General features: G+C 42.2%; 1 protein-coding gene across 1 annotated transcript in view; it reads left to right on the top strand.

The window, feature by feature from the left end:
- The first annotated feature begins 2,182 nt into the window (after positions 1-2,182).
- Positions 2,183-24,544, top strand: part of CCDC81 (coiled-coil domain containing 81) — a 42,175-nt gene continuing 19,813 nt past the window's right edge. Inside the window, exons 1-6 of the mRNA XM_027532453.1 lie at positions 2,183-2,596; positions 9,428-9,489; positions 12,636-12,792; positions 14,344-14,600; positions 19,433-19,512; positions 22,163-22,284. Of these exons, the coding sequence (XP_027388254.1) occupies positions 2,518-2,596; positions 9,428-9,489; positions 12,636-12,792; positions 14,344-14,600; positions 19,433-19,512; positions 22,163-22,284 (757 nt within the window). The 5' untranslated portion in view covers positions 2,183-2,517. The remainder of the gene's footprint in view (positions 2,597-9,427; positions 9,490-12,635; positions 12,793-14,343; positions 14,601-19,432; positions 19,513-22,162; positions 22,285-24,544) is intronic.

Here is a 24,544-nt window from a genome sequence, read left to right on the forward strand (position 1 = left end):
GGTCACATCTATTAAACACGGGAAAGTTCTGTTGTACGACTTTCATCCTGCAGGTGCACCAGGTAGAGTGGTGACAGTGTGCTATCTATTACTTGACATGTTCTTTTTTTTTAATAGTCTGACTTGAGTTTTCCTACATTTCTTCCTTGGGAGATCATTCCATAGCTTAGTCTCAAAGCATCCTCATTTGTCATTTATCTAATTTACCTTTCTTCAGTTGTGTTACATCTTTGCCATTTCATCTGTCAAACATTTATAAACAGCTGTCACTCCCAATGATATTAATCACTCTGGGGTCAATCTTCCCAAGACATGGTCTTATGCTTTTAGTTATTGGATGGCTATCCCTCATCTCTCTCAGAAATTTCTCTGATTGCAGTTGACCCTTGAACAATGGGAGGGGGTGAGGTTTGGAGTGCCAAGCCTCCCCACAGTGGAACCAACCCCTCCCCACAACTTTACAGTCCCTTGGACTGCAAGGAGATCCAGCCAGTCCATTCTGAAGGAGATCAGCCCTGGGATTTCTTTGGAAGGAATGATGCTAAAGCTGAAACTCCAGTACTTTGGCCACCTCATCCGAAGAGTTGACTCATTGGAAAAGACTCTGATGCTGGGAGGGATTGGGGGCAGGAGAAGAAGGGGACAACAGAGGATGAGATGGCTGGATGGCATCACTGACTCAATGGACGTGAGTCTGGGTGAACTCCGGGAGTTGGTGATGGACAGGGAGGCCTGGCGTGCTGCCATTCATGGGGTCGAAAAGAGCTGGACACGACTGAGCGACTGAACTGAACTGAACTGAACTGATACCTCATGCCCCTCTACCCCCACCCTGATATCTGCTGTTCCACATCCATGGATTCAGCTATTTCAGAATCCGTGTTACTACAGCATATATATTTAGTGAAAAAAATCTGCACACAAAGGGACCCGGGCAGTTCAGATTTGTACTGTTTGAGGATCAACTGAATAGTTTCCATCTGACATATAGATTCTTTATGCCACATAATGAAATACCAACTCCATTTTAATACTGAAGAATATAATAGTCTGTGTGAGTGATCACGTCATCTTATCCCAAAGCCTTCAGGAGCCATCTACACCAAGTAAATCCCAAACCTCTTTGCTAAGCATTCAGACCAGTCATCTCAGAAGTAACCTCCCCCTCCTTGTACTGCTTTTACATTCTCTTCATATCTCAAATATGAGAGTTAACATGGAGAAGTCACCCATTGAGAAGCCCCTGATCTCGGCAACTAGAGAAAGCAGCACTTAGCAACCGAGACCCAGCACAGCCGAAAAGAAAAAGTTTGTTCAAGAATGTTTGCAGCAACATTATTCCGAATAGCTCCAAAGGGAAACAATTCATGTCTCTGTCAACAGTGGAATGGATAAATAAAGTGTGCAATCGTCACACAAAGGGATAACATGCAACAGTGAAAATGAACAAATTGCTACTGAAGAAATCACAGAGGAATCTCACAATGTTTAGTGACAGAGCCACAACCGAAGCATACATACCATAGGCTTCTAAAAGTTCACATACAGGTAAAATTAATTGATGGTATTTGTTGGAATAATGTCAGGAGGGGGAATGAGGTGCATTTCTGTGGTAATGGTGGAGTTCTATTTCTTGACCTGAATGGGGTTTACATGGGTATGCTTGCTTTGTGATAATTCATTGTCAGCAGAGGAGAGAGTATGAAAACAGTTCTGCAGGAGGAGAGTCATTCAGTGTAGAAGGAAGGAGAAGTTGACTATAATGAAAAAAAAAGTCGACTCCCTCCCCAGTCCTCCTGCCCTCCATTTCCTAGGAGGGGAGTCTAGGAAAAACCAAACAGGAGACAAACAAATTCCAGCTCTCACTCAAGCTCTCAAACAGACCCAGAGACTCAGAAAGTCCATCACTCGGGACAAACGCTTATTTCCAGGTTTGTCCAGGGTGATTACCAAAGCGACACGTCTCTTCCCTGTTCAGGGCAAGAAGGAAAGGGAAAAAAATAAAAAACATTGTTACTTCCCAATTTCTCTCTGCCTGGAGCTCTGATTCAACCGGGCCACCTGGGACCAGACACACCTAGGGGGCTGGGCCACGGCCCTATTCTGACTCCCTAGCAACGGAGCGAGCCTTTGTCGCGTCCTAGCAACACGCTTCTTCCTTACTCTCTGCGGGCCCGCCCTCCCGCGGTCCCCTTACCCTGCTCCGTGCTCCGGCTGACCCTCTCAGTGGGCCTCCTAAAGGTCCCCAGAGCTTGGATTTGCGCTTTTTAATTCAAGTGCCGAACAGCTCTCTGAGTTCCTGTGGTGGGCACCTTTCAGGGAGAGCCAGAGTCGGGGGCGGGGGGTGGGGGACGGCAAGAAAAAAACGTTTAAGAAAGAAAAAAAAATCGAGATTTGGTAATTTTTAAGGTACATCCAAATTTCCCAGGAGAGGGGGGCTGGAGAGTGGGACAACCACGTTTGTGTAAACTCCATCTGAAGAAGAAAAGACGCAGCATCCACCTGACGGGACCAGAGATGCTGGACACCATCCTCCCTTCGCTGCAGGACGTCGGCAGGCACCTGCTGCCCACGCTGCCCTCGCTGAGCCAGGAGGGTAGGCGACAGGGGCTTGGGGCTGGGGACGAACCTTTACCTGCTTGGGGCAAAGCTAAGGACTTCTCCCCATCCCCTGTCTCCGGAGGGCCTTGAAGGGCCCGTGTTGCCTTGTCAAGCAGCTGGTAATCACAGCCGATTCACGGTGCACGTCCAAAGGCTCTTTCCATTTCTTTAGCTCCGCTGGGTCTTAGGTGCCGCTTGCTAACTCACTCACTTGCTCGGTGTGGGAGGGGCTTCCTTGACCCGGGATGGAACCCAGACCACCTGCATTTGGGAGCACTAAGTCTTAAGACACTTTTGTTTACTGAGTTCTTTAATGAGAGAGAGGGGCCAGCTGAGGGGGTTTTTATTAAATAAGATAATGTACACACAGGGACTAGCGTGGAGTCTCAATAAATGCTGGCTACAAACAACCCCCCCAAATGGCTCCTTCTCAGAATTCAGGCAAAGGCAAGGCTACTTTTGTTGCCCGTGGTATCTCAGGGTTGTGTTAAGAAAATGAGATCAAGGGACTGCCCTGGTGGTCCAGTGGTTAAGACTCTGGGCTTCTGCAGCGAGGGGAGTGGGTGAATGGGTTCCATCCCTGGCTGGGGAAGTGAGATACTACATGCTGCCTGTGGCAGCCAAAAAAGTTAATAAAAAAAAAAAAAACCAAAAAACTGAGATTAAAAAAAAGAAATGGCTGTTTGGAAGAAGACTTGACATGTTCTATAGAAAATTTGCTAGGCTTGGTTAGAAAGTTTCTTAGAAGTGTAACTCCAAAGTGACACCAAGATTTAAAAAAAAATTATTTTTGGCTGCACTGGGTCTTCATTGTTTTGCCCGGGCTTTCTCTAGTTGTGGCGAGCAGGGGTTAGTTACTCATTGTTGCAGATCTCCGGCTTCTCACCGCACTGTCTCCTGTTGCAGAGCACAGGCTCTAGGTGAACCGACTTCAGCGGTTGCGGCCCGAGGGCTCAGGAGTTGTGACAACCCATGCCAGTGTTTTCACCCGGGAAATCCCAAGGACACAGAAGCCTGGCGGGGTACAGTCCATGGGGTCACCAAAGAGTTGGACATGACTGAGCAACTAAACAACAACACTAGTACTTAGAGGGAACCGTCATCATTTTACAGATGCGAACCGATTGAAAGTACTGAAGGCTGCACAGAGAGCAATCCGTGGGGGCGGGAAGGCTGTAGGTCTCCAGACACACAGCACAGCGTGCCCTTCCCACTGCACTGTGCTCTGGGAATATGTTTCCTTGTCTAAATCACTCTATACTAATTTGCTCTGTTTGTATATCAGGATTTTAGTTTAATAAAGTTAGGGGACTTATCTTTCCCTTTTGATATTAGTATTTATTTCAAATATATATTATTCTGTAATATACATAATGGGCACTTGGTCTTTTTTTTTTAATAATGATTATATATAAGATAAAGTGTTCCTACCTGGAATACATTTGGCATTGTGTTTAAAAATACGGTTTTGAATGCACAAAATGTTTAGAATCTGAACTTAAATGAAGGTTGAATTGAATATGGAAGGTACATCCAGGGATGATTTCTTGTGGTTCTTGGTATTTCAGTGTTTGGTCAAAATAAATAAAAACCTCAGCTTTCCTAAAAATATAACAGTAGCATATTCTTTAATTTGCTTTTTAGACTGGATTAGAAGTATTTTTCTTTTGAGATTTAGTGATTCTTTTCCTGACACTTTGGTGTATGCAAAAAAATCAAAGTTAGAAATCACAGTCTGCAAGATTTCCAGGTCTGTTCCATTTGAATTACAGAGGCTTAAAGGCTTCATTTCCTGAAGGAAATGATGTACATGTTTTCCTTTTCCTTCTGTGAAAAATATCAAATTTCAGCTTAGAATAATAAACTCTGCTCTTCTAAGACTTTGCCTATTCGATTTTTAAGAAATTATTATTTTATTTATTTATTTCTGACTGTGCCAGGTCTTCATCACTCGTGGGCTTTTCTCTAGTTGCGGGGAGAGGGGGCTGCTTTCTATGGGCAGCATGAGAGCTTCTCGCTGTGGTGGCTTCTCTTGTTTCTGAGCACAGGCTCTAGGGTGTGCAGACTCCAGTGAAGTGAAGTGAAGTGAAGTGAAAGTCACTCAGTTGTGTCCTACTCTTTGTGACCCCATGGACTATACAGTCCATGGAATTCTCCAGGCCAGAATACTGGAGTGGGTAGCCTTTCCCTTCTCCAGGGGATCTTCCCAACCCAGGGATTGAACCCAGGTCTCCCTCATTGCAGGCGGATTCTTTACCAGCTGAGCCACAAGGGAAGCCCGCAGACTCCAGTAGTTGCAATATATGGGCTAAGTAGTTACAGCTTCCTGGTTCTAGAGCCCTGGCTCAGTAGTTGTAGTCCATGGGCTTAGGTGCCCTGCAGCATGTGGGATTTTCCCAAATCAGGGATGGAAACCATGTCTCTTGCGTTGGCAAACAGATTCTTATCCACTGTGCCACTAGGGAGGCCCCCCACTCCCACCCCATTAGATTTTATAGGGTAAAATGACACAGTTGGACTTGAATGTATCTTTCAAATGAAGAAAGAGGATCTTCAAATTTCTAATTAAGCTCAGGTCTTTTCAGTAGGGTCTGGTTGCCAGCTATACAATTTCTCCCGGCCGTAATTAAATCATTTCATTTTGGTACAGATTGTTTTCCTGAAATGTGAGCTGCATATCATCACTCTAGGTGAAAGGCTTAACAGTTTTGACTTTCAAAAGTCTTCATGTAAGTCTGGCTACTGAGATTCTGTATCACTAGTGAATTAAATATTTTTAGTCATGATGAAAATTTGAATTCAGGAAACAGTTGAGACTGTTAATTCTTAGCAGCCAGCAGCAGACAGAATTCTTTTGTCTGTAAGGGTGAGGAGGAATGGGATATATAGTAGAATGGGACAGAGTAGAAGGAATACTTGAGTATATTTAATAAACTGTATATCCATGATTTAGAGTGAAGGGCAGAGTTGGCATCCAGCTCGCTGTAGTATGCAGTCCTAGTTTTCTTGGTGAGTGAGTTTCCATCACCCAACTTGTTCCTCGAGGCTCATAAGAGTCACTTCCATCTGTGCACGCATGCTCAGTCATGTCCGACTCTGGACTGTAGTCTGCCGGGCTCCTCTGTCTATAGGATTTTTCAGCAAGAATACTGGAGTGGGTTACCATTTCCTCCTCTAGGGGATCTTCCCAACCCAGGGATTGAAAGGCTGTTGCTGAGTTGTGAAAGATGCCGGGATTCTTGACCTCCAGAGGAGAAGAATTCAATCTGGGACCAGAGACAAGGCTTGATCGCTCAGAGCTTTTGTGTAATAAAGTTTTATTAAAGTATAAAAGAGATAGAGAAAAGCTTCTGATATAGACATCAGAAGGGGGCAGAAAGAGTGCCCCCTGCTAGTCTTAAGCTGGATGTTATATAGCTGCTGCTGCTGCTGCTAAGTCACTTCAGTCGTGTCCAACTCTGTGTGACCCCATAGACGGCAGCCCACCAGGCTCCGCTGTGCCTGGGATTCTCCAGGCAAGAACACTGGAGTGGGTTGCCATTTCCTTCTCCAATGGATGAAAGCGAAAAGTGAAAGTCAAGTCGCTCAGTCATGTCCGACTCTTAGTGACCCCATGGACTGCAGCCCACCAGGCTCCTCAGTCCATGGGATTTTCCAGGCAAGAGTACTGGAGTGGGGTGCCATTGCCTTCTCCTACCAGCTGCTAATTAGAGAAAGGAAATGTCTCAAAACTCAGAGACTGTCACCAGGCCCCTCACCCACAACATACATTTTGAGATAACATTGGTACCAGGTGAGTCATCCCAGGCCATAAAATGATTGACATGAATCTTGCAGAAAGGCAGGTTTCCAAGTATATATACAGTTTCATTAACATAGATTGGGAGAACAAGGTACGAGTAAAACATACTGGTTTGTTGAGCCCTTATCAGTTCTGTGTCTTAAGTGGAACCGACTTGGAGAAAGTCAGAGTCTAGGGTAAATACATAGTTCATTAACATAGCTTAAGAAAAATATTTCCATAAGAAAAATTCATTGGTTAGCTCAAGGTTTGAGAAAAGTTAAGTTCAGGTGGAACCAGGTGTCATCATGGCAACACAAAATTTTAAGAGAAACCTCCTTTTAAATTTGTATAGAGAAGGGAAAAATATCTAACACTTGTAGTTTGTTCCCCTGCCGCTTAAGAAGGAGATAAAAAAACATCTGACACTTGCAGTCTGTTTCCTCTGTTTGGAGACCCCTAGCCTTCCTGCCTGGAGAAGGCAATGGCACCCCACTCCAGTACTCTTGCTTGGAAAATCCCATGGACGGAGGAGCCTGGTAGGCTGCAGTCCATGGGGTCGCTAAGAGTTGGACACGACTGAGCGACTTCCCTTTCACTTTTCGCTTTCATCCATTGGAGAAGGAAATGGCAACCCACTCCAGTGTTCTTGCCTGGAGAATCCCAGGGATGGGAGAGCCTGGTGGGCTGCCGTCTATGGGGTCGCACAGAGTCGGACACGACTGAAGCGACTTAGCAGCAGCAGCAGCAGCCTTCCTGCCTGTTACCCTCTTAGGATCAAACCGGTGTCTCCTGTATCTCCTGCATTGCAGATGGATTCTTTACCCACTGAGCCATTAGGGAAACCCATGAGTCACTGCTACTTCTCATTGCCCATCCTGTTCATTCTCTGGCATATTAATAAAAATATTTACAGTGTTGATATACAGGATTAAATGAGTGCAATTTTCCACATTAGGTAATGGTTTAAACCATTAGAAAAGCAGTTACAAGAGTAAATCAAGCAGTTTCTAAACTGGGGAAAGAATGGGTTTTTGTGCCCAACTCCATCTATGCCATGAAGTGGTAAGCTGATATTTGCCACTGTTCTTGATCCTTTCTTTTGAGTAAAACACAGGACTCTTGATTTGCAGAGAGAGTTCACTAGTGGAAAATATCTGTAATAAACTCATGACTAAGTTTGGAATGGAAATGTCAACATAGACATGGTTTTCTATATTTATGAGTATTAGTTATACCCAGAGTATTCTTTCATATCATACATTAACACTTTAGTAATTGACAACTACTTATTTTTCTACCACAGCTTTCCTGGAACATAGCTCAGAACAAGAAAATAAGCATAGAAGGCCTCCCTCTGATCATTCAAAGTAGAAAGTGTGAAGTCTATGTCCCAATTCAAAGTAAAGCCCTTTGGACCCTTACCCAAAAGTCTGTTTTTAAAAATTATTATTTTAGACATAATGTTAGTATATTTGTTGAAATCAAGAGCACAGCTGATCAGAAGCAGTGAATTAAGACTGGGCAGTGAGCCTGCAGAGCACTCGTAGCAGAGAGGAGTGACAGCTGGAGTCCAATGGTGACTACTGAGAGTGAAAAGCAGTCAAGAATGAAGCAAAAATAAAAGTGCAGAGACAGTTAATGTACGGACAATGATCTTTCATGCTTTAGTGGCCCCTGGCCTCCTTCCTGTATTATGGAGTGGTGTGAGAATGAAGGCTTATGTTAATCAAATGGCATGGTGTAGACTCTTAGAAGCTTGTTGAATGGGTCATTAAGAAAAGCCTAGATTAGGGACTTCCCTGGTGGTCCAGTGGCTAAGACTCCATGTTCACAATGCAGGGGGCCCTGGTTCGATCCCTGGTCGGGGAACTAGATCCCACATGCTGCAACTAAGAGTTCACAGTTCAGTTCAGTCACTCAGTCGTGTCCGACTCTTTGCAACCCCATGAATCGCAGCACGCTAGGCCTCCCTGTCTATCGCCAACTCCCGGAGTTCACTCAAACTCACGTCCATCGAGTCAGCAATGCCATCCAGCCATCTCATCCTCTGTCCCCTTCTCCTCCTGCCCCCAATCCCTCCCAGCATCAGAGTCTTTTCCAATGAGTCAACTCTTCGCATGAGGTGGCCAAAGTACTGGAGTTTCAGCTTTAGCATCAGTCCTTCCAAAGAACACCCAGGACCAATCTCCTTTAGAATGGACTGGTTGGATCTCCTTGCAGTCCAAGGGACTCTCAAGAGTCTTTTCCAACACCACAGTTCAAAAGCATCAATGCTTTGGCACTCAGCTTTCTTCACAGTCCAACTCTCACATCCATACATGACCACTGGAAAAACCATAGCCTTGACTAGACGGACTTTGTTGGCAAGCCACAACTAAAAAAAGATCCTGTGTGCCACAACTAAAGGTTCCACATGCCTCAATGAAGATTTAAGATCCCTTGTGCTGCAACTGAGACTCAGCATAGCCACATAAATACATATATATATATATAAAGAAAAGGCTAGATAACACTAGGTTAACTCAGATGGTTAAGAATCTGTCTGCAATGCAGGAGACCCGGGTTTGATCCCTGGGTCAGGAAGATCCCCTGGAGAAGGGAATGGCTACCCACTCCAGTATTCTTGTCTGGAGAATTCCAAAGACAGAGCAGCCTAGCAGACTACAGTCCATGGGATCGCCAAGAGTCTGACACAACTAACAACAACTATGTTTATAGAATAAAGGGCAAGTTGTGACACTTCCCTTTATTCTACAAAGATTTTCTCCACCTCCTCTCTACCTTCTCTTTCTCTTTCGCCTCCTCTTTCACATTTTTGGAATTTAAAGCAAGTTAACTTTGCTTATTAGGAAAATTATCTTTGGGGAGTGACTTTATTTTCTGTTAATTTTAATTAATTAGAAATTATTATCACTTAAATAATGTAAATTATTTATTCTGTATTTCGTATTCACATTTTTGTTTACGAACACTAAGATAACTATCACAGGTGTGCTTTCATAAATTATTCATACATTATATTTTATTTACCTTGAATTTTAGAAGTTTCTACTATTTGGGGAAATGTGTCAGAATTTGTGGAACGGCAGCTATCCTTACACAAGGTAAGATTTATACTTTAATTTTAACATAGGACATCAAAGAATGTTTCCTCCTTAGTCTCCAATTGTTTTGCTGGGAGAAAGATAGCAGATTTTAGAGCCATCCAGTGTAACCTGCAGTCCTGTGATTTTATGATGCTCACACGTAGGACTTGTGGTTGGTAGATTTAACAGACACGGATTTCACCCTTAGGTAACGATGTGAAAGTTGTGCTGTTCCAGTGATAGGAAGTGTATTGCTGATCAGTCCAGGTGTGTACAGAGGACGTAGATGAATTCTGTTCCTCTGTGATCTGGTAGTTCCTGGCGTGGCTATAGAAGGATATGATGCTTCTTGTCTTGCCTCCTTGCAGGGAATGGATTCTAACTGAAATGTATGAAGGCAGTCAGGGACTGAACTCTACTTGCCAAAAATGAGAACCTTTGTCCAGGGCTGGCCTATTTCTCCCCCATCAAGTCTTGAGTTTGGATGCCACAGAACTGAACAGAGATGTTGGGAGTTTGGAGGGTGCTGGGATATTGTGAAACGTTTATATCCTACTCAGAGGTCCCAATATGAGAACCTTTGATCTGAATTCATCCATGAAATCTATTTGTTTGATCTGATAATTTGAATTAGTCATCAGAATTTAAAATTGGGAGTTTGTACAAATTTTTTTTTCCTTGAAAAATCAGCCGATTAACAAAATCAGTTTTTGTTCAGTACATGTGACGCTTGGCTGAAGCTGACAAGGGTCTCTCCCCTTTAGATGGGGCATGCACTCCTGAGCCATCACATTCTCTGGCTCTGTACCTTCACTTCCTTGCATCCTTTCTTGGCTCCTATAGCATTAGACTTTGTAACCTTTGATGTATGATGTTTCCATGAAGACAGAGCTCTAGAGTGAGAGCCAAAATCTTTTGCTTCTGCGCATTAACCAAGATCACCACACTAGGGCACGTATCTTTGATGTTTTGGGTCGTCTGATTTTAAGTGAGGGACAATAAACCTACCATAAAGAATGAGAGGGACTTCCTTGGTGTTCCAGTGGTTAATCCTCCATGCTCCCAATGCCAGGAGCTTGGGTTTGATCCCTATTTAGGGTTCTAGATCCCACATGCCATAACTAAAAGATCCCATACACCGCAGCGAAGATCAAGACACTGTGTGCCACAACTGAGATCTGGTGCAGACAAGTAAATAAATAAACGTTGTTTTTTTTTTTTTAAAAGAGAGAATGAGGAAGCAGAAAATCTCTCCCCTGATGGCAAGGGATTAAAATTTAAAATGCCACACAATTTCAGTCAGTTCAGTTCAGTCGCTCAGTCGTGTCTGACTCTCTGCCCCACCACGGACCACAGCACGCCAGGCTTCCCTGTCCATCACCAACTCTCGGAGCTTGCTCAAACTCATGCCCATTGAGTTGGTGACGTGGCCAAAGTATTAGAGTTTCAGCCTCAGCATCAGTCCTTCCAATGAACAGTCAGGACTGATTTCCTTTAGGATGGACTGGTTGGATCTCCTTGCAGTCCAAGGGACTCTTAAGGGTCTTTTCCAACATCACAGTTCAAAAGCATCAATTCTTTGGCACTCAGCTTTCTTTATAGTCCAACTCTCACATCCATACATGACTACTGAAAAAAACATAGCTTTGACTAGATGAACCTTTGTTGGCAGAGTAATATCTCTGCTTTTTAATATGCTGTCTAGGTTGGTCATAGCTTTTCTTTCAAGGAGCAAGTGTCTTTTAATTTCATGGCTGCAGTCACTATCTGCAGTGATTTTGAAAGCCCCAAATAAAGTCTGTCACTGTTTCCATTGTTTTCCCATCTATTTGCCATGAAGTGGTGGGACCAGATGCCACGATCTTAAGTTTTCTGAATGTTGAGTTTTAAGCCAAGTTTTCCACTCTCTTCTTTCATTTTCATCAAGAGGCTCTTTAGTTCTTCTTCGCTTTCTGGTATCATCTGCGTATCTGAGGTTATTGATATTTCTCCCAGTAATCTTGTTTCCAGCCTGGGCGTCATCTAGCCTGGCATTTCACATGATGTACTCTGCATATAAGTGAAATAAACAGGGTGACAGTATGCATCCTTGATGTGCTCCTTTCCCGATTTGGAACCAATCTGTTGTTTCATGTCTGGTTCTAACTGTTGCTTCTTGACCTGCATACAGATTTCTCAGGAGGCAGGTAAGGTAGTCTGGTATTTCCATCTCTTTTTAGGACAAGAGTAATCTTCAGTTCAGTTCAGTTCAGTTCAGTCGCTCAGTCGTGTCCGACTCTTTGCGACCCCATGAATTGCAGCACGCCAGGCCTCCCTGTCCATCACCAACTCCCGGAGTTCACTCAAACTCATGTCCATCGAGTCAGTGATGCCATCCAGCTATCTCATCCTCTGTCGTCCCCTTCTCCTCCTGCCCCCAATCCCTCCCAGCATCAGGGTCTTTTCCAATGAGTCAACTCTTCGCATGAGGTGGCCAAAGTACTGGAGTTTCAGCTTTAGCATCATTCCTTCCAAAGAACACCCAGGGCTGATCTCCTTTAGAATGGACTGGTTGGATCTCCTTGCAGTCCAAGGGACTCTCAAGAGTCTTCTCCAACACAAAAGCATCAATTCTTCGGCGCTCAGCCTTCTTCACAGTCCAACTCTCACATCCATACATGACCACTGGAAAAACCATAGCCTTGACTAGATGGACCTTTGTTGGCAAAGTAATCTTAGATAAAGATTAAAAGCAGCTATGGCATCCATACATTAAAAAAAAATTTTATTTGTTTGACTATACCAGGTCTTAGTAGTGGTATGTGGGATACAGTTCCTTTACCAGGGATCAAACCCAGGCCCCCTGCACTGGGAGCACAGGGTCTTAGCCACTGGACCGCTGGGAAGTCCCCATACATGTTTTCTTAGTCCTCACAGCCTTTGAATGATATGGAGATGATGGATCAGAAAAGCACTGTGGATTGAGATATTACATTTTATACTTCTTTGAAAACTTAGAGTCATGAAATACTAAAGCTGTAATGGGTCATAAAAAGCATTGAATTTTAAGGCACATGCTTAAATTTCTTCATATGCTTTGGGATAACAGTGCTAAGGATTATTTTTCTTTACATTTCAGTGAATTCTCTCTGTTGATTTTTTTTTTTTCCCCTTTATCTTTTCAGGGAGTTCAGATTCCAGGACTTGGAACTTTCACTTTCATGAGACAAAAGCTTGAGGTGGGAAACAAGAAGTTTTTCCTAATTCAGAGGCCCGTGTTTATCATGGCAGAGAAGTTAGTACAGATTCATGGACTCAAACAAAACAGAGTATATACTCCTGGTAAACAGATTTTATTTTAAAGACTTTCCCAGAACGTGACTAGCCAGGGGATGAAAATGAAAGGGCAATGCTTGGCCAATTGTGGCTTTACTGCTTTCTGCTTTGAGAAGCTCTCTTTTCATGTGATACCTTTGTCAGAGGGAGGGGCTGAGGTAGGGAATAATATACAGTCTTTTTGCAAGTCATTTTCAACCTCAGAAGCTCAAGGCCGGATATGACATCAAGGCAAATTTATATAAAAGCCACATCACTGAGTCATGCAGATTTTATATGTATTTCAGATCTAAGAAATTAAAAGTGATTATAAAGAAGAGAAAGTTAATTAGGATTACTGGTTGGAAGAATCACAGTTAATATCAACTAGGAAAAGATCAACTGAGTTTCTATTGTATATCATAGAAATTATTGAAATTTAAAAGTTGTTAGAAGGTTAATGGAGAAGGCAATGGCACCCCACTCCTGTACTCTTGCCTGGAAAATCCCATGGATGGAGGAGCCTGGTAGGCTGCAGTCCATGGGGTTGTGAAGAGTCGGACACGACTGAGTGACTTCACTTTGACTTTTCACTTTCATGCATTGGAGAAGGAAATGGCAACCCACTCCAGTGTTCTTGCCTGGAGAATCCCAGGGACAGCGGAGCCTGGTGGGCTGCTGTCTGTAGGGTTGCACAGAGTTGGACACGACTGAAGCAACTTAGCAGCAGGTTAATAATTCTGTAAAGACTTAATACCTTACACACCTCTCACATCCTAAATCTCCTTCTTTCCTTTGCTTCCTTCTTCCCTTCTTCCCTCCTTTTGCCTCCTTCCTTTTTCCCCTCCACAAATATTTACTAAGGGCCAACGACATGGCAGTCTTGTCCCAGGTGCTAGAGACATGGGGGGATACATGACGCCTTCTCCAGGATACTTGCATTCCAGTTTCAGGGTGTGGCTTTATGTGATACCTGCCCTGGTTACTTGGAGTGGGAGGGTTCTCTCCTAATTTCTGGTTGTGTTCCTTTTGACTTTCCTTATCATGCCCTCCTGCATCAGACTTATATCTGGATGAAGAGAGTTCATCTACCCCCAGTGCCGACAAGGTGAAAAGGCTGGAACTTGCCTTTATGTTAACATCTCTGGAAGTTAATTTGCAGAGTAACTTTCTACCGAAAAATGATATATTGGAAAAACAAATACCAACAAGCTATACTTAGAATTTGTTATGCCTGTATTCTGTATGGTAAATTTGATGGATTTTTCAACCATTTAAAAATGTATTTATTTTTGACTACACTGGGTCTTCATTGCTTTGGGTGGGCTTTCTCTTTCAACAAGAGAGAATGAAAAGCTTATCTGTAGCACAGTTTAGAAAGCTAATTGTGCTTGTTCTGAGCAAAAACATTCTACTTTTAGGGAAAATTTAATTGAGCATTAAAGAGTACAACTAAAGGCTTCACAGGTACAGTTCTGTTTTTAAGTATTAAGTGAGAATCAAGTGATTATTTGTGAGTGTGTATGCTATGTCTTTGTTATAATCTCCAATTCTTTCCTCTCCCCCTTTCTCCTCTAGGTGATATCCCAATAGTTCCACTTAATTTTGTCATGATATCCTTGGAGGGTCCATTTAGCAGAGATATAGTGGAAGGATGTGTGAAGGAGACGCTGCTTTTTTTGTCACGATCCATTTCCATCAAACAAAATGTGGAGTTTACATTCAAAGGAATCGGGGTCCTCATGATCAAAGACAGCAAAGTCAAGATGAGATTCTATAAGGACTTCCTTTGTACAATGGATGGAAGCGGGGCTTTGGCAAAAGCCCTAGCAAATGTAAATTACTGTTTTCTTTCTCCTAACCCCTTTCTGAATCTGTAAATGTGTTATCTTTAAGATTGACAAGGGCTTCCCTGGTGGCTCAGTGGTAAAGAATCTGCCTGCCAATGCAGGAGACGCAGGTTCAATCCCTGGGTCGGGAAGATCCCCTGGAGGAGGAAATGGCAACCCACTCCAGTATTCTTACCTGGAAAATCCCATGGACAGAGGGACCTGGTGGGCTACAGTCCAGAGGGTCGTAAAGAGTCAGACAGGACTTAGCAACTAAAACAACAACAAGGTTGACATATTTTAAATGGCAGTTACCCCAAGTCAAAGAAGTGCTTGTTTATAGATGATTAACTCTTTGACAAAAAAGTTAGAAGGGTTAAAGAACTAAGTTTTGTGTCAGTGCCAACTGAAAAATTATAAACAGTAGTAGAAACTCATAATTATGAACATTTTATAGGATAGTACCTTATAGTTTAAAAACTTTTTTTTCTACATATATTATTTCATTTGACTCTCAAAACATTATAAAACCAGAATTATTATCCTGATTTTACCAGTGAGAAAAATGGGGTTCAGAGAGGTTGTGTGGGAAGTCTAGGAGTTCAGCAGTGGAACTGAAATTTAAGCCAAGACTTCCTAATTACTCTTTTTGTGCCGATTACACTATTTTATTTTAATGAAAGTCTACAGAAAAATCTAATTCAAGTCATAGAAATGTATATTCAGCTTTTAATTTGCATTGTTTAGAAGAAATTTCATAGTTGACCATTCACCATTAACTGTTATAGCTGGTGTGACCTTCGAGCTAAGTTGGACATTGCAGACTTTAAGGAGGCAGTGAAACAATCATTCAACAGAGCTAACTGAAACTCCTTTTTTCTTTTTTCAATTTATTTTAGTTGGAGGCTAATTACTTTACAATATTGTAGTGGGTTTTGCCATACATTGATATGAATCAGCCACGGGTGTACATGTGTTCCCCATCCTGACCCTCCCTCCCACCTTCCTCCCCATCCCATCCCTCAGGGTCATCCCAGTGCACCAGCCCTGAGTGTCCTGTCTCATGCATCAAACCTGGACTGGAGATCTGTTTCACATATGATAATATACACGTGTCAATGCTATTCTCTCAGATTATCTCACCCTCGTCTTCTCCCACAGAGTCCAAAAGACTGTTCTATACATCTGTGTCTCTTTTGCTGTCTTGCATATAGGGTTATCATTACCATCTTTCTAAATTCCACATATATGTGTTAGTATACAGTATTGGTGTTTTTCTTTCTGGCTTACTTCACTCTGTATAATAGGCTCCAGTTTCATCCACCTCATTATAACTGATTCAAATGTATTCTTTTTAATGGCTGAGTAATATTCCATCGTGTATATGTACCACAGCTTTCTTATCCATTTGTCTGCTGATGGACATCTAGGTTGCTTCCATGTTCTGGCTATTATAAACAGTGCTCCGATAAACATTGGGGTACATGTGTCTCAATTCTGGTTTCCTCGGTGTGTGTGCCCAGCAGTGGGATTTCTGGGTCATATGGCAGTTCTATTTCCAGTTTTTTAAGGAATCTCCACACTGTTCTCCATAGTGGCTGTACTAGTTTGCATTCCCATCAACAGTGTAAGAGGGTTCCCTTTTCCCCACACCCTCTCCAGTATTTATTGTTTGTAGATTTTTGGATAGCAGCCATTCTGACCGTTGTGAGATGGTACCTCATTGTGGTTTTGATTTGCATTTCTCTGATAATGAGTGATGTTGAACATCTTTTCATGTGTTTGTTAGCCATCTGTATGTCTTCTTTGGAGAACTGTCTGTTTAGTTCTTTGGGCCACTTTTTGATTGGGTCTTTTATTTTTCTGGAATTGAGCTTTAGGAGTTGCTTGTATATTTTTGAGATTAATTATTTGTCAGTTGCTTCGTTTGCTATTATTTTCTCCCATTCTGAAGGCCGTCTTTCCACCTTGCTTATAGTTTCCTTTGTTGTGCAAAAGCTTTTAAGTTTAATTAGGTCCCATTTGTTTAGTTTTGCTTTTATTTCCAATACGCTGGGAGGTGGGTCATAGAGGATCCTGCTTTGATTTATGTCAGAGAGTGTTTTGCCTATGTTTTCCTCTAGGAGTTTTATAGTTTCTGGTCTTACATTTAGATCTTTAATCCATTTGAATTTATTTTTGTGTATGGTGTTAGAAAGTGTTCTAGTTTCATTCTTTTACAAGTGGTTGACCAATTTCCCCAGCACCACTAGTTAAAGAGATTGTCTTTTCTCCATTGTATATTCTTGCCTCCTTTGTCAAAGATAAGGTGTCCATATGTGCATGGATTTATCTTTGGGCTTTCTATTTTGTTCCATTGATCTATATTTCTGTCTTTGTGCCCGTACCATACTGTCTTGATGACTGTAGCTTTGTAGTAGTGCCTGAAGTCAGGCAGGTTGATTCCTCCAGTTCCATTCTTCTTTTTCAAGATTGCTTTGGCCTATTCGAGGTTTTTTGTATTTCCACACAAATTGTGAAATTATTTGTTCTAGTTCTGTGAAAAATCCCGTTGGTAGCTCAATAGGCATTGCATTGAATCTATAGATTGCTTTGTGTATTATACTCATTTTCACTATATTGATTCTTCCAATCCATGAACATGGTATATTTCTCCATCTATTTGTGTCCTCTTTGATTTCTTTCATCAGTGGTTTATAGTTTTATATATATAGGTCTTTTGTTTCTTTAGGTAGATATATTCTTAAGTATTTCATTCTTAAGTGAATGAAATTGTGAAACTTTTAAAAAATCTTTTATTTTGTTTTGGGGTGATAGTTTCAGGTGAACAGTGAAGGGATTTGGCCATACATATACATGTATCCATTCTCCCCCAAACTCCCCTCCCATCCAGGCTGTCACATAGCATTGAGCAGAGTTCTAGGTGCTATATATACAAATAGGTCCTTGTTGAGAACTAATTGAATCTGAATGTACTAATTTGGGATGGATGGATTGGATTATCATGAATGTTATATAATCTTGTGACCCATAGAACAAAAGCCTGACTTTCTTTTTTTTTTTTTTTAAAGAAAGAGCTATGAAAGAAAATGTTATACATATGGTTTAATTCTCCCTTCTGATTTATCCTTTTGTGGTGCTCTGGGATGGGGGTTTAGGAGATGGAGTCATGCCTACTTAGGCCCTTGGTGTTTTCTCCACATCCTGGCTTCATACAGGATGGCTCAGAGGGATGCCAACCCTGTGTGTGCAGAGTGGAGACACACACACGTGAGTATCACCCTCTCGTTTTTATTAAAACACGGGCAGGATGTGCAAAATCAGAAACAAGGCCAAAGTGCTGCTCCATCTCTCACCCTCAGGGATTATGCAGAGCTTTGTAAGCTTTGATACATGTTTAAAAGACAGGATAATGCTTCATTTGGCCTGCTGTACTCTAAGATGTACCTTTTAAGGAGAGTTTTCCAAAAGAACTGCTCTTGATGGATATCCTATAAAAAAAGCTCTATAGGCCAAAGCACATAGGTATGTTAAAGTACCTGAGAAGTCTGGCTGGAAAGAAGCAGCTTTAACTGCCTGTAAGTATTTAATCATGGAACTTTAGGTTGAGTCAATATTCATTAATACCTGTAAAACACATTTCGGGAAACTGCTGTAAAGTTGTGAGAGTGACTGTTTTTTCCCTAAATGTTCCATAACGTAAACCCGAGTGCTGTCTTGTAGAAGAGTTCTCTTAGGAAGTTGTATGCTAATTTCAGTGATGCTGCGTTAGCTCAAAATATTTTTAAAACTTAGATCTTTAGAATCTCCTTCAAAGCCTTTTGTAAACCACATCATTAATCCAAAAAGAATAATTTTACCTGTTATTCTATACTAGTATAATTTAATAATGTGATTATTATATATAATATACAATTATTAAATATTTTATAAATTATATTATAAATAAGATTTGTAGATTATAATAAATATATATTATTTATAATAATTGTAATTGTCACTATTTGTGGAGTGCTTTTATGTGCTAGCCACTTATATATAGTACCTCCTAAAAGTCCTGTGAATTTGATCCCACATATCTAGGGTCTAAAGCTTTATAGCTGTTGTTGTTCAGTCCCTCAGTCATGTCTGACTCTTTGTGACCCCATGGACTGCAGCATGCCAGTCTTCCCTGTCCTTCACTATCTTCCGGAGCTTGCTCAAACTCATGTCCCTTGAGTGGATGATGCCATCCAACCATCTCATCCTCTGTCACTCCTTTCTCCTTTTGCCCTCAGTCTTTCCCAGTGTCAGGGCTTTTCCAATGAGTCAGCTCTTTGCATCAGCTGGCCAAAGTATTGGAGATTCAGCATCAGTCCTTCCAAAGAATATTCAGGGTTGATTTCCTTTAGGATTGACTGGTTTGATCTTCTTGCGTTAGCAGTGTGGGGATTTAAGCATGAGGATAGCTGACTCCAAAGTCCGTCTCTCAGCTACCCAGTTTTAGAGTTATTTGGGTCAAGAGTGGAACTAGCCAGCTTGCTCGTATTCCTGAGAGTTTCAAGAAGTTGGCTGTCCTCTTAAAGATGAGGAGCTGTCAACCCTGAGGGCAGTTTCCAAGGAGGAAATGGTTTGAGAAAAGGCAGCATCAATGAAATTGGGATGGGACCAAGCAAGGTGACTTCTTTGATAAATGAGATCATTCTTCATTGGATGTTAAGTTCTAGACTTTAAGCCCTAAACAGAAATAACAGTGGAGGGTATCATGGTAGTCTGAGGCTTTTGAGCAGCCTGTGGCTCTGATTGTCTGTGTCCTGGACCACAGCCCAAATGTAACCTGTCTTTTTCCCTGTCCCCAGAGGCCTGACACAGTGGACTCAGTGTTGTCTAGCAGAGAGAACTTGGGGAAGCGACCCAGCAACGTGCTTGCATTTCCAAGGTCAGTGCTTTCCTCTATAGGTTCCTCCGGGCGTGGCCGTCCTTGCAGACCTGTTGATGGAATTGGACAGTGTTTCGCACCTGAATTCTCTAGCTCATGCTCTATCTAGTGCAGCTCTCTCTTGCTCTCTCTCTGTGTTCCAGCAAATGAATTTATTGTATGCACTTTCTGTAGTTAAAAAACAATGGACACTTAGAATACTTTAAAAAAAAAAAAAAAAAAACCAACTCTTGGTTCCCTGGGAATTCTCTTACTGCCTCCCACCAACCTTAGTCCTCGCAAGTATCAGTAAAATTTTTCTCATCCACTAGGCTTTCTTCTACCTTTCACCCCTTCCTCTGACCTAGTCCCTTCCTCATCATGCACTCTAGACTAACAGTTGTCTAAGATTTGATTTTTACCACGGAAGGGGCTAGACAAGGTATAGCTTCACCCCAACAGCATAGTGAGTGTTTTCAATGGCTGCTGATGCTGCTGAATATAATAATGATAATGATAACAACAATGATAATATTACAATGACAATAATAATAGCAATCATCTATGGAGCACTTACTAGTTGCCAGATATTGTTAAGCCCTTAATAGTCTTGCATTTAATCTTTACTACAACCACTTGAGATATGTATTATAATTTTATAAAGGAGCAAAATTAATTATAACTTTAATTCTATTTTTAATTAAAAATTTTATTGAAGTATAGTTCATTTGCAATGTTGTGTTAGTTTTTGGTGTTCAGCATGTAGTTTTAATTCTTTTTTTTTTTTTTTTAACAAGTGAAGTATCACTCCAGTTAGTTCAGTTGCTCAGTTGTGTCCAACTCTTTTCGACCCCATGAACCTCAGCACACCAGGCCTCCCTGTCCATCACCAACTTCCAGAGTTTACTCAAACTCATGTCCACTGAGTCAGTTATGCCATCCAACCATCTCATCCTCTGTTGTCCCCTTCTCCTCCCACCTTGAATCTTTCCCAGCATCAGGGTCTTTTCCAATGAGTCAGTTCTTTGCATCAGGTGGCCAAAATATTGGAGTTTCAGCTTCAGCATCAGTCCTTCCAGTGAATATTCAGGACTTGCTTCCTTTAGGATGGGCTGGTTGGATCTCCTTGTTGTCCAAGGGACTCTCAAATGTATTCTCCAACACCATAGTTCAAAAGCATCAATTCTTCAGCACTCAGCTTTCTTTATATTCCAACTCTTACATCAGTACATGACTACTGGAAAAACCATAGCTTTGACTACATGGACCTTTGTTGGCAAAGTAATGTCTCTGCTTTTGAATATGCTGTCTAGGTTGGTCATAATTTTTCTTCCAAGGAGCAAGCATCTTTTAATTTCATGGCTGCAGTCACATCTGCAGTTTCAGGATGCAGCATTAAAAGCACTTCAGTAGGAGTCAGGAGAGTTGGGTTTTATTTCCAGTTTGGTCATTACTTACCCATTATGAGCTCTTAATCATATTTTTAATCTTAATTGCTGTGCCACTAACTACTATGCATTTTGGGGAAAGGAAGTTTGGGAAATAGTAAACTATTTCCCAAAATAGTTTTCTCATTTTTTTTGTCTCAGAGTATTTTCTCATATTTTTTGGTGGCGGGGGAGGGGAGGAGGGGGAGGGCGTCTGTGACATCCTCTTCCGTTTGTTGGTTTGGAACCAGTCCTTCCTGGAAAAGCTATATGATACAGACCTCAGCATAATCAGTGTGAGGGGAGAATAAGCATTAAAGATTAATTAGTCCAGCCTCTTCATCCTCCAGATGAAATGATTACACAGCAGGGGGCCCAGTCGGAAACCGTGGCCCCTGACCGTCTCAGTGCTGTTTCCACTGCAGCATGTTGTCTAACCCATTAAACAGAAATCCACGGATTCAAAATAACTTTATTTTGATTGTATTTTGGGAGGCAGATTTGGCTGTCCCCTTGGACATAGTTTGGCTTAAGCACTCCAGGAGGGAAATAATTGTAGTTAGTTAAGGGACAGATGGACGGTCCTGTCCATTAGAGAGCCTGGCAATGGACAGGAGGGCTCGAATCCTCAAAGCAAATGTAGGCGTTTCCTTTATGTGAAGCTTGGCCTCTGAATGTACTGCAAGCACCATGGCCGCCCCACCCTTCCTTCCCACCTCTAACCCAGCACCCCATTCCTGGGACCAGAGAAAAGCTGCAGTTACTGACATCAGCTGAATAAACCTCTTCCCCCTCGCCTTTGTAAGCCCCTCACTTTTGCCTGGGGAGAGGATGGAGCAGTGAGGAGGAGGAAGAGGGAGGAGAGGAGTGCTCACTTCTGGGCATACCCTGCCTACCAGTCCCTGAATCCATGCCTCCAAGTTATCCAGTGGCCACCATCCACTGTTTCAGGACTGTGGCATCTGCTTACAGAGCTAGAAAAGACAAATGAATCCAAGCTGAAATAAAACCAAAAAACTTTAATCTAGGCCTTCAGAGCAGTTTATCTATATAAGAGCTTCTTTGGGCTGGGAAGGGTCTTGGTTGGCTCCCAGGCTTAACCTCAAAGAGAATGAGTCCATGATTCGTACTCAGCGAATAAAAGCACTTCTCCTCCTTGAGGCACGTAAGCTTATTTCATTCAGAATCAATCAGCTAACTTGGCTTTACACATTCGCCTATGGACACATCTTGGCTCATTCCAGGATTGAGCTCAAGGAGATGGAGAACAAACCACCTATGGAGACCATTGCAGAAGAAGATGGACAGAATGAACAGAAGAAGGACAAATTAAAAGACCAGTCAGACAAAGAAGTGGGTGTCCCAGGTAGGTCATTGCTTTCTGGGTATAATCTGTTCCTCTTTACTACTTGTGAGCCACACCATATTGCTTAGCAACTCTGATGGTCAAAATAAAGTTCATTTCATGAATAATCACTGTATTCTTCTCTCTAACAAACATCTCCTATTCCTGGAATCCTGTATCTCACCCTAACCATTTTATGACACTCAGACTTTTAGACTGTGATCTCTTTGCTGACTCCCCATTACTCAAAACTCAGCTGCCTGGAAGATCTAGGCAGGTAACATAAATGCATGAACTGGGCTGGATGTCACATGGTAGGGAGACATGTATCAATATTTTTTATGAAAAATGAAGAGTGGTAGTTTTACATCTTTGACACCTGGATTTATAGAAGATAGCAGATTCTCATATCTGTGTCATCATATAATCTGTTGTAATATATTGTTTTGGTTGGGGCATGTGAGGAAAATCCTAGGACTTCAAAGACTTTTTGAAAGACTCCTAGGGGTTCCCAGGGGTTGCCAGACTATATACTTGGAGACTTATTCCTCTAGCAGATTATTGATTTGTGGAAATGTAAGCCAGTTCAGTTCAGTCGCTCAGTCGTGTCCGACTCTTTGTGACCCCATGAATTGCAGCACACAAGGCCTCCCTGTCTATCACCAACTCTTGGAGTTCACTCAAACTCACATCCATCGAGTGGGTGATGCCATCCAGCCATCTCATCCTCTGTCGTCCCCTTTTCTTCCTGCCCCCAATCCCTCCCAGCATCGGGGTCTTTTCCAATGAGTCAACTCTTCGCATGAGGTGGCCAAAGTACAGGAGTTTCAGCTTCAGCATCATTCCTTCCAAAGAATACCCAGGACTGATCTCCTTTAGAATGGACTGGTTGGATCTCCTTGCAGTCCAAGGCACTCTCAAGAGTCTTCTCCAGCACCACAGTTCAAAAGCATCAATTCTTTGGCGCTCAGCTTTCTTCACAGTCCAACTCTCACATCCATACATGACTACTGGAAAAGCCATAGCCTTGACTAGACAGACCTTTGTTGGCAAAGTAATGTCTCTGCTTTTGAATATGCCATCTAGGTTGGTCATAACTTTCCTTCCAAGGAGTAAGCGTCTTTTAATTTCATGGTTGCAGTCACCATCTGCAGTGATTTTGGAGCCCCCCAAAATAAAGTCTGCCACTGTTTCCACTGTTTCCCCATCTATTTCCCATGAAGTGATGGGACCAGATGCCATGATCTTCGTTTTCTGAATGTTGAGCTTTAAGCCAACTTTTTCACTCTCCTCTTTCACTTTCATCAAGAGGCTTTTCAGTTCCTCTTCACTTTCTGCCATAAGGGTGGTGTCATCTGCATATCTGAGGTTATTGATATTTCTCCTGGAAATCTTGATTCCAGCTTGTGCTTCTTCCAGCCCAGCTTTTCTCATGATGTACTCTGCATATAAGTTAAATAAGCAGGGTGACAATATACAGCCTTGACGTACTCCTTTTCCTATTTGGAACCAGTCTGTTGTTCCATGTCCAGTTCTAACTGTTGCTTTCTGACCTGCATACAGATTTCTCAAGAGGCAGGTCAGGTGGTCTGGTATTGCCACTTCTTTCAGAATTTTCCACAGTTTATTGTGATCCACACAGTCAAAGGCTTTGACATAGTCAATAAAGCAGAAATAGATGTTTTTCTGGAACTCTCTTGCTTTTTCCACGATCCAGCAGATGTTGACAATTTGATCTCTGGTTCCTCTGCCTTTTCTAAAACCAGCTTGAACATCTGGAAGTTCACGGTTCACGTATTGCTGAAGCCTGGCTTGGAGAATTTTGAGCATTAGTTTACTAGCGTGTGAGATGAGTGCAAATGTCAGCCAAGTGGTAGCAAATTGCCTGATTTTTCAAGAGAAGCAGAGATCCTGACTTGTGAAATCTATTAATTGTTTTTATTTAATTTATTTTAATTGGAGGATAATTATTTTACAATATTGTGATGGTTTTGCCATACATCAGCATGAATCAGCCACAGGTATACATGTGTCCCCTCCCATCCTGAACCCCCCTCCCACCTCCCTCCCCACCCCACCCCTCTGGGTTGTCACAGAAGACCAGCTTTGGGTGCCCTGCTTCATGCATCAAAGTTGCCCTGGTCATCTCTTTTACATGTGGTAAGGTATATGTTTCAATGTTATTCCCTCAAATCATCCCACTCTTGCCTTCTCCCACTGAGTCCAGTGTTCACTACTAATTGACATTCAAAAAAAAATACTAACTAGGCCAAACAAAACA

The sequence above is a fragment of the Bos indicus x Bos taurus genome, chromosome 29 (assembly GCF_003369695.1).
Source record: "Bos indicus x Bos taurus breed Angus x Brahman F1 hybrid chromosome 29, Bos_hybrid_MaternalHap_v2.0, whole genome shotgun sequence".
Lineage (NCBI taxonomy): Eukaryota > Metazoa > Chordata > Mammalia > Artiodactyla > Bovidae > Bos > Bos indicus x Bos taurus.